We start from the raw sequence: 10866 nt of genomic DNA on the forward strand, positions 1-10866 counted from the left end.
ACTGTAGAGATCTCAGCTGTAGCCCATTAATGCTCCATAGGTTTGCAGTGTAATGGAAGGTGGTTGCCACTGGCAACAGTCTGGTATACAATTCAGCGAGGTTTTCTTGGTAACCCACCTCCATGTGCCTTTAATGACCTTTATTTGGCATTGGGTATTCAGAAGATTTTAAAGATTAAGATGAAACTGAATGCCGAGAAACATTTCACAGAACAGAAATGGAACTAAGCCAAAGCCACAACTTACGCCAGTAGAATCGATTAACAGACTACCTTTGGTGATGGAGACAGTTAAATGTCTCTTTGAAATGCATTGAGGGTTTTGGAATAAATCATTTATCAGCAGTAATCAGCCCAATCCAAAGTTTAGAGCTGTTGCCAAAATTGCTGAGTATGAATTAGAAATGTTATTAGCAATGATGGAAAGCAATGTTTAGTTGTTCTTCAACGTACTCATAGGCAGCCTTGTACAAATGTACCAAGGAAAAGAGCTACTGAAATATGGATGAATGCCGACATAATTTTCCAGTTTACAGTTTGCAAACGCTTCAAACGCAAATTTGCTCCGCTCATATTTCATGAATGAGACTCAGCAGTAGGGTTTGGTGACAGGAAGCCTCCGACACGGCGCTACACGTGTCTCATTCTTTGCTCCTTTTCTCTCTTTCCCTCTTTTTCTCTCTTTCCCTCGCTTCCTCCTCACGGCCTCCGCGGCGTGCATTGGCGTGTGTGTGTGTACACAGTGCATCACCAACTGGCACCGCGAGAACAACTACAACAGCACCCTGCAGCTCCCAGACACCACCCTCAACTTTGCCAAGAGCCACCCGCTGATGGAGGATGCTGTGGAGGCGCAGCCCCTGCTGATCACAAAGGGGGTCAACTTCACCCGGCTGGCCGTGGACCGGGTGAGCTCACTGGACCAGCGCCAGTACAACGTGCTCTTCATCGGCACGGGTAAGCCACAGGGCGAGGGCACTATGAAATATTCATGCTTGCTTACATGTATGTGCATTGACACGCATTGACACACACATGCACATTATGTGCACACATACAGATACAGACATATACAATCTACACATTAGATCCACCCTGTTGCTTCTCAGTAGAATAAGATAGAACAGAATGCCTTTATGGTCGACACAATATACAATACAGCAGCAGAATCTCCAAACAGATTCAACACATAGACTACACTCATGCATACAGTACATACTAAAGAATGAAATATGAAAAAGTTCATAAATTGTATAGCATTTTCCATCGGACAGTCTATTTATTCAAATGTCATGCGGTGAAAGGGAGTGATTGACGTGAAATAAGCTACTTAGATGCTGTAATTGACTTTTTCAGTTCCATTATTTTGGAAGGAGCTTTTACAGTGGTGTGGAAGTGCAGGCTTTGATAGACCTTTAGTGCCTTGCGTCAGGCAGCAGAGTGAAGAGGTGGTGGCCTTGGTGAGAAGAGTCCTTGGTTTGTGGCCTGGCGTGGGCGTTGGGTTTTGTATATCTGCTAGTGAAGGAGGCTGTGGGTGGTCCTCTGATGGCTGGTGGTCCTTTCTTTGAGAGAGAGAGTTCTTTGATGACTCTCTGATGAAAAGGCTTCTTGTCCGCCACAGCACCACAGCCATACCACGCCAAAGATGACATTCAGGTGAGCAGGTGATGAGGTGAACACCAACAGCTGCTTGGACAGGTTGGCTTTTGTCAGTCTCCTTAAGAAATAGAGCTGCTTCTGAGCCTTTTGTTAGCAGACCATGAGAGCTCCTGGGAGATGTGAATGCCAACCCAGGCTAGTAGTCACTCTCTCCACTTTGTCTCCTCTGATGTGTAGAGGAGCAGCCTCTCTCTCTCAGTCTCCTGAAGCAGATGATCAGCCCCAGGAGTTGACGGGTGTGAGCTTATTGATGGAGCACCATTCTGTCGGTAGACCATAGAGTCCCCATAGGCATAGACTCTTCCCCATTGTGTCATGTGTGAACTTGATGAATGTATTGGTGCTGTGGGTTGGTGTGCAGTCATAGGTGTAGAGGGAGTAGAGGTATGGACTCAACATGGAGGTCTGTGGAGCTTTAGTGCCAGGGTGGGGGAGTGATAGGTCCCTCCGGTGGTCTGAGCTTGGTTTTATTGGAAGTCCATCAACAGCGTCTTCATGTGTTCATCCCCTAGTGCTCCAGGTGAGTTAGAGCAGTGTGGAGAGCTGTGTTTAAGGTATTCTCTGTTGACCTGGTGGCTCTGTAGGCAAATTGGTGGTCCAGGTCAGGGTGGGTGGAAGTGAAGATTCGATATGTGGCCTCGCATACACACACATACACATCCTACCTACATCAGTGCACATGACACAAGTAGTGGAGCAGCGGGTGTGGCTAATCATAGCTGTGCCCTCACACTATCGCACATGACAATTTACTTAAAAAGGTGATTTTCTCCTCTTCTGGCGTATCGTGACAGGAGAACCATGGCAACTTTGGATGCCGTTATCTTAGCGATACTTTTTGCAATACCCTCGATATACATATCGTTGGAAAGCTTAGTTTATGGCCGTTCGTGTGAGTACAATAACTTAATTTTGTACATTTTAACCAAAACAGCTGGTTTCGCCTTGCAGGGTCACAAATAGTTGCAAACACTCCCCGCACCTCAGCTAAAGTTCAGGTTACCACACTCGTCTCCTCATCTCCTGCGCTCCCGCATCAATGCGTAATGCGTCTCTATCCACCTCACACCTGTAATAATCTCCCGCTTCGTTAAACATTCTTCTTAGTGCTCCTCAGGAAGACTGGCCCACCCCCCACAGACAGACACACACACACACACACACACACACACACACCGTGAAAGGCCTGACTATTGGTGACACCAACACTGCTGGCAAACCTAGCACACTTCCCCACCGACCGACCCGACGTGCTTCAGAGCACAGGCCCAACCGGCATCCCTGTTCCCTTCATGGCAGGACCGGCGCTGCCAAAACAGAGCTCCGGGCTTGATTAGCTATTAAGAGAGTGGCTGGCAGCCGATGCGGAGCGAGGGAGGGCTCTGCGGCGGCTCACTTGTATGTATGTGTGTGTGTGTGTGTGTGTGTGTGTGTGTACTCAGAGATTATGGCAGCAGAGAGCAGACACCCAGACATGAAATGAGACAGGGTGCAGGGAGAGGAGACAGAGAGAGAGAAAGAAAGAAAGAAAGAGAGAGAGAGAGAAAGAGAGAGTGTTAGACATAGGGAATGAATTAAGGATAAGGAGAGAGGCAGAAAGTCATAGAAAGCAATTTATATTGACAGCAATATAGAAAGAAAGATGAGGACCACAAAAGTAAAAGATAGAGCGAGCGAGGAAGAAAGAAGGGAGGTAGAATGATAGAGAGAGAGGAGGAGAGGGAGAATAGATGGGGGCAGAGTTGCGTGATGCGTTTGGCGAGGCAGAGACGGTCCCCTGCAGTCCTTGGCGCTCCTCTGTAGCATCTCCCCGCGGTGCGTGGGGTCAGCCACTCACATTATCAATGACAGGCCGTCCGCCGAGAGGCCGGCGGGCAGAACAAACACGCGGCTCACACCGGGACGATGCGTGGCACAGCACAAAAGGTCAAACTAGCATGCCTCCGATTCCACCGCGCGTCTAAACAATGTCTGCTAACCCGCCATTGCTCCAAAATGCATATCTGAGAAAGCAGCACAGTGCTATAAAACTTAACCATAGTTAACATAAACCTCTCCTTTTTTCTCTCTCTCCCTCCCATTCTCTCTGTCTTTTTCTTTTTTTAATCGACTTTCTCCCTCAACCTTCTTATCCATTTTTTTTCTCTCTTCTGTTGCCCACACCCTGTCCTTTCCCCTCTGCTCCTCATCCCCCATTCCTCTCTTCTCTCCTCTCATCCCCCATTCCTCTCTTCTCTCCTCTCATCCCCCATCTCTCCTCTCCTCTCATCCCTTCTCCCAGCGGAGGGATGGCTTCAAAGAGTGGTAATCCTGGGCACAGAGGCCCACGTGATTGAGGAGATCCAGCTGTTTGATACCCCGCAACCCGTGGACAGCTTGACCATATCCCACACCAAGGTAACACAAGCTAATCACAAATCACCACTGACTCTGACCGGCCAGCCAGACCGTTCCGCTTTGGTCTGGCTGATCTCATTTTGATCTCTCAGTGAATTAAATAGGGGCTTTTTGGTGCCACGGCGTGCTGTTAACAAGCTTTGCCCCAAAGCAGAACAGAGAATAGCAAAACAAAATGTCAGTGTAATTGAAAATGATGATCCCATTATCTCTGCCTGTCTTGCTCTGTCACTGTGTGTGTGTGTGTGTGTGTGTCTATGTGTTTGTGTATGCGTGTGTGTGTACAGTATGTCTGCATCTGTGTGTGTGTGTGTATGCATGTGTGTTAATGTGTGTATCTGTGTGTGTGTATGTGTGTATCTGTGTGTGTGTGTGTGTATCCTGTTCCGCTCTTTCTAACCCCGACTAAATTCCTCCCCACTTGCCTAATTCCTCTAATTCCTGCTTTCTGGCCTGTCCCTCACTCTCATTCTTTATTTCTATCTCGTCTCCACGACTTTGCTCCCTTATTCCCATCTCTCTCTCTCCCCCCCCCCCTTCTTCCCTCCTGACCTCATCCGTCCTTCTCACCATATCTTCCCTCTCTCCCCCCACAGAAGTATTTGTACATTGGCTCGAGCTCCGCGGTTCTCCAGCTGCCCTTGGCCAATTGCAGCCGTTACCACTCGCAGCCAGACTGCCTCCTGTCCAGGGACCCGTACTGCGCCTGGGACAGCGAGGGACGGGCCTGCATCCGCTTCGACCTCCACGGCGGGTGAGTTCGCCATCTCCATCGCTGGCGCCAGACTCGAACTCTCTCCCGGCACTCCGTATCGGGCCAGTGCACCTTTAATCATTGAGTGGCAGGCTGATCGCAGGCGTGTGCCTAATGCCCGGCACTCTCTCATTCTTCCTGACAGGTCGACCTCCACGCTGACACAGGATCTCATGCTGGATAGATTCAAAGGCAAGTCCAAGATCCAGAAGCCTGTCTCCATCCCCAGCCCTGGTAAGTGTGCCCCCTGGTGGCACATGTGAAGCACTGCGTGTGTTTACCATTTTTCGCCAATGAGAGCCGTGAGCCTGAATATTAACGCTGCATATGAATTGAACATTAGCATTGAATATGAATTGAATATTAACACTGAGTATGCACTGAGCATCCTCTTGGAATATGAATTAAATATTAACTCTGGAAATGATGATTACAAGAGAGAATACTAAGCCTATTCCCCCTCCATCCCCACTTGCAGAGCACTCCAGGCTGAAGAACGTGACTGTGGTTGTCGGGTCTGACCTGGTGCTCCCCTGCCACCTCGTGTCCAACCTGGCCCAGCCCTCCTGGTCCCTGAACGACAAGGAGCTGGACCTGGGCAACGAGGCCAGCTCGGGGCCCCGGTTCGACCGAGCCCTGAGGGCCCTGGTGGTGCCCGAGGCCGGCGCCCCCCAGGCGGGCCGCTACGTGTGCTACTCGGAGGAGCAGGGCGTCAAGTTCCAGACGGAGCGCTACCAGGTGGCGGTGGTGGCCAGCGCCCCGATCGTCATGGAGTCCCGGGCTCCAGACGGCAGCATGGGGCTCTTCTGGGTGCTGGTGATCACCCTGGGGGTGGCCTGTCTGCTCCTGCTCATCGTCTCCCTCTATCTGCGGCGCCGGCTGAAGCTGGCCTTGGGCAAGGGTGCCGAGATGAAACCGCTGGAGAGCACGCTGGTGTACCCCATCACCCTCCCCAAGGAGCCGCCCACGTTCGTGCCCAGCAAGATGCCCAACGACGAGGACCGCTTCTGGGAGACGGGCGCCAACTACTACTACTCGGACGGCTCGCTGAAAATCGTGCCCGGGCACGCGTTGTGCCCCGCCGCAAGCTCCTCGTCGCCCAGCGCCATCCCGGGACAGCCCATCCACTCTCCCAGCCGCCTGAGCCTGACCAGTATCCGCAACTCGGGCGCCAACGGCTACATCCGACTCAACCTGAGCACGGCCGGGGAGGAGAGGAGCAGTGGGGGAGGCCTCACCACCGGAGGTGGGGGAGCTCTAAGCGGCAGTGGGAACGACTACTCCAGCCCCTTCAGGGAGGAGCTGCGCCGAACCCTCCAGCAGAGGAGCGTCCTGCCCGACGCCAACCCGGAGGAATCCTCCGTGTAGGTGCGGGCGGGGATTCTCGTCGGAGCAAGGCAGTGGACGGACTGGCCCAGCAAAGTGACCTACCTCCCTCCTGGATGGAGACTTCTTTCTCTCTCACTCACTTACTCGCTCTCTCACTCAATCACAATCAAGACTCGACCGTTCCTCCTCCCCTCTCTCCCTGGCTCCCCCTTTGCCAGTGCTTATTCAGCTCAACGTGACTTTTCTTGGCAAATTTCAAAGCGCTGTCCCCGTTGGGCGATGCTCCAAAACCTGCTTCAGTCTGCCCTACACACACACACACACACGCACACACAGACAGATTTCAGCTCCGTTAAAGCCTGCTCCCTCTGACCGACGCATTGCAACCTTTGCCGTGACTACAAGATCCTTTGTGCAATTTCTACATTGTGTAAATTCTGTATGTAAAGACACTGCAAGCGGAAATCTGTGAAATTGCACCTTAAGCATGTCACATCCAGTTTAGGTTCAGAGGGCACTGTGAACACTGAATAGAATACATTGAGCCAGCCATCCAGACAGACCTTGGCCAGGAGCTGCAATGCTCAAGCAAACTGCGAGAGACACCATTGGAAAAACTCGCCAAGTTTCCCGTAGGAGGTTCAATTATTTGCTTGCTGCACTTTCACCGCCGTCTGGCCACGTTTTTTTTTTTTTTTTTTGCCTTTGGTGAGCAGAGAGAGTCAGAGAGTGATATATACAGGATGAACTGAAAACTCAGACTAAGCAAGACGACAATCATGTGCGCCTCTCCGGGGACAGGCCTGGCTGGGGCCGCACAGGACAGAGAGAGAGAGCGGGGGGAAAAAAGAGAGTGAGCAATGTGAGGAAAAAGTAAAAGACATGCAAATGAAGGACAGACTTTTCTCAGAAGCTCATTTAAAACACCCCCACCCCCCCCCCCCATGCTGTGTTTCCTCTGAGAATGTTTTTTCAGCCCTTCAGCACTAATATATTGTGACGGTGTAAATTAAAACATTTCTATGTTCATTTTGTATTTTCTTCGGAAGAATGGACACAAGAGCTGATGACCAGTTGCAGCTCCGTGGAATCGCCCCTGTGTTAAATGAGTGCAAATTAGAATGTGAAAGGAACGCTTATTCCGACCCCGCTTTCATCTCGCCCAGTGAGAGTCACTTTCACTGTGCATTATGAAGCGGGAGGAAAACAAAACTCGCTGTAAGACAACCCTGTTTGAAATGTTATATGAAGATGACTGCATTGGATGTCTCAACAAGTGCATTATTGTATGCATATTTATGGAGGAGATGGGTAGAACTGCCAAAAAAAGAATGAAAGATGATGTAAACAAGCCCTGTGCCACCCTTGTATGCCAAATTATATGTAGGTGGGTGATGTAATGTGCCCTGGAGCATCCAATGGATATAGTCTGGGACAGTGTGTCCCTGTGTTCCCTGCCCTGATGAATGCCGTGTAGGATGGATGGTGTTCAGTGGAAGGAGAAGGACGGCCCTTAGAGGACGGCCAGAGACGTGATTGGGCAGGCGGGCAGGCTGACGGGCGACTGGATGCCCCATTGAGAGCTGCGTTGCTGATGAAACACAGGTACCATTCTTCATAAGTCCCCCCCTAGAGCCTCCTATGAGGGAAATGTCTATTAGAATCAGAAATGTAGGAGGTCAGCCTATCATCCTCCTGACAGAGTATGTGATTTTAACTCAGACTGATGTGGCATTTTCCCACAGACTAATTCTCTCTCTCTCTCTCATCTCTCTCTCTCTCCTTGCAGTGGTGGTTTTAGGGTGCATCTGAGACTGGACAACTCCAAGATGACAGTCTGGTCATTATCCGCAAGAGGAGAAAAAATGAAGGGGGTTTTAGAGTATTGAAATGACACCATGCGTGAAGAGGTACTTTTATGGCCACTATTGGTTCATATTGCATGATCTGCTACAAGTCTTCTGTACTGTGCATTACCATAGCCATTACAATAGAAATGTTTGTTTCATCAGTAGCTGGACAGACAAGTTTTATTTTTTATCTCAAGTGAAGTTTCTAGTTTAGGGTTACTGGTGGCTTAAATAAAATTTAAAAAAATCAGTTTTTGTGCTGTTATGACATGTTTACTTTAGCTGTGCCTCTTCACCTTGGTTAAGCCAAAGTAGACTGCATTTTTTTCTAACTCTTACTCTTGGTTGCATCTGATTTTATGCATTACTTCATCTGACGTTTAAGTCCGTCCGCTGCACCAAACACATCTGATTTCTGCTATATCAATTAATACACATGTATTCAATGAAACCCTCTGATCAATATACTTTCAAGAACACACAGCATGCCGTAGTACCTTTTCTACTCTTCAATTTCTACACGTAGCAATTCATATGTGAGAGACAGTGATGCTCTAATCCATTGTTTGTGACTCAGAATGTTTCTTTGTCTTCTTGGGGTTTCTGGATATTTTACAGCTTGAAAGCCCTGTGCACACGATGCACCCTACAGTCAAACTAAAAGAGCTCTCAGGGCCAAAATCTAAAGCTTAAACTTTTCTCTGTTGTTATTGCAAAACTATTATCTTTCATTTCTTCTTTTGAGACAAACTGGGTTGGTTTCTTTTAAGCAACACGCTGCTGCTTTGTTGATAGATTATCGTAAATTATTGTTGGACTGTCTGGAAACTAACTTAATAGATACAGAATTCTGGCTGCTGCTGTATCTAATGCACGACTGTGTATTAATTCTGATTCTGATATGTCCAAATCATTATTCCTTTGTTCCAAACAAGGTCTCTTTTTTAGGCCTTTTTCTCATAGTGCTTTAATTTTGCTGTTTGTTTATTTGGATGTTTTTTTTATTAACATAATTCCTATTTCTGTCATGTTTTCATGTACATTCTTCTTTGTTGCTTTTTAATATTCTGTTTTTTATTTTAAGTTTAATGTTTAAGTAACTTATTTTGTGTGTAAAAAATGTCAATATTTATTACCATTGTACATATTTCCCTATTTTTTATATATGTATATAAACATTAAATAAAAGTAGAGATCACTTCACTCTCTATGTGTCTGTCTTGATTATAGTCTGGTTATTGGTTAACCCTTGAAGTTGTATAAATGCACGTTGTGAGCCTTATGTACAATTTTGACTGCCTTGGAGTATTTCTATAGAAATACAATGCACTTGAAACCGGCACAGCATCCCAAAATTCAATTGCTGCCCAATATGGAATTCTCATGAGTACGCATTTGTAGCACTGCATCACAGTGTTGGGAAGGTTACTTTTAAAATGTATTCCACTACAGATAACAGAATACATGCCCTAAAATGTATTTTGTAATGTATTCCGATACATTACTGAAAGTGAGCAAAGTATTCTGAATACTTTGGATTACATCAGCATTGTATTATATGTTATTAACACTGGATATGTGAGGCTATTTGAAGCTATAAGACCCATAGCTAATGTCAACAACAATCCATGACCTGTTTTATAGTAAGGATGGATTGACATAGCCAGTGCTATGAAACACTGTTAAAGTCATTGTGTCAAAGAACCTACAACAGAGATGTTTTGTCTGCAGTCTGCACATAGGCTAAAAGACTACCTCATCCCAAACAAGGTATACACCGATTTTTAAAAATGTATTTAAAACAGCACTAGGGGGGTTACATGCTTTTTTGCAGAACACTGTCAAGAAACAGCGCCTACTAGCCAAAACTAGAAACTAGCGCCTACTAGCCAAAACATGCTGGCTGGATATAGGCCTTATTGGCCTACAACAAAACTCATTTTACATTCTACATTCCCTGAGAGGTTTTTCATTTAGGCTATCAATGTAAACAGAGAGGGAAAGGGAAATCAGCCACCTGAGAGATACAAAGGCCACATGGTTGGGTTAAAAAAAAAAGCCTTGGCCCACATGTTTTAATGATTTAAAAAGTAATCCCTTAAATTGATCAGTGTGGATGTATTCTGAATAGCACCCATTTAAATTGTAGATGTATTTAATAGTCACTCATATTTAGCACATTAAATACATTGTTATTGTCCCGTTACATGTATTCTGTTTCTTCCCAATACTGTGCATCAGACAGTGACAGACATTCCAAAAAACAAAACACAATACAATGCAAACAAGTGTGTCAACTCTTTGCCACTTTACATCAGCTCTTTTCTCTCATCGTTTTCCAAGCTTTCATGCTTCAAGTTGTCATGTGCCCCTACCTGTGTTGCAGTGTTTGAGTCCCTATACGTACTGTGTGCCGTCATCACTCATATGGGCCACAGTATTCACACTAATCATCTCTTTATAGGTCACCAATCAACACCACGCCTTCATCTGGCACGACAGAGGGAGAGAGAAAGAGCTGGATAAATACCAAGTAAATGGATGGCTGTATGTCCATGAATATGGATGAGACACACAGGACACTTTGACTGATTTTGCTGTAGACAAACGCAAAATTGCCAATCAGCCAGAATTAAAATGAGCCCTCATTCCCACAACAGCCCTTTTGCATTTATCTTTTCTCCATCTGTTGGTCTACTCCTACAGCTATCTGTATACTGAAAACAGCTGTAGAGAATAGCATAGCGCTGTTTGTAAACCTTCCTGCAATCATACTCACCAAGATGTTGAGAAAGCTGTCTCTTCTTTCTCTCTCTCTCTCTCTCTCTCTCGCATGCAGCTGCAAAGCAATTAGCTATTCTACAATCAAAGTTAATGA

At 46.9% G+C, this 10866-nt stretch overlaps 1 protein-coding gene across 1 annotated transcript in view; it reads left to right on the plus strand.

The window, feature by feature from the left end:
• The window catches only part of sema4c (sema domain, immunoglobulin domain (Ig), transmembrane domain (TM) and short cytoplasmic domain, (semaphorin) 4C), a 47030-nt gene extending 37839 nt beyond the window's left edge, over positions 1 to 9191 (plus strand). Inside the window, exons 11-16 of the mRNA XM_076269868.1 lie at positions 743 to 956; positions 3940 to 4055; positions 4652 to 4809; positions 4955 to 5043; positions 5288 to 7743; positions 7928 to 9191. Of these exons, the coding sequence (XP_076125983.1) occupies positions 743 to 956; positions 3940 to 4055; positions 4652 to 4809; positions 4955 to 5043; positions 5288 to 6177 (1467 nt within the window). The 3' untranslated portion in view covers positions 6178 to 7743; positions 7928 to 9191. The remainder of the gene's footprint in view (positions 1 to 742; positions 957 to 3939; positions 4056 to 4651; positions 4810 to 4954; positions 5044 to 5287; positions 7744 to 7927) is intronic.
• Positions 9192 to 10866: the final 1675 nt, after the last annotated feature.

This window comes from Alosa pseudoharengus, unplaced genomic scaffold (genome assembly GCF_046254945.1).
Source record: "Alosa pseudoharengus isolate Yale_2024_CS ecotype anadromous, Long Island Sound unplaced genomic scaffold, YU_APseudo_1.1 YU_APseudo_1.1_scf_6, whole genome shotgun sequence".
Taxonomy (NCBI): domain Eukaryota; kingdom Metazoa; phylum Chordata; class Actinopteri; order Clupeiformes; family Clupeidae; genus Alosa; species Alosa pseudoharengus.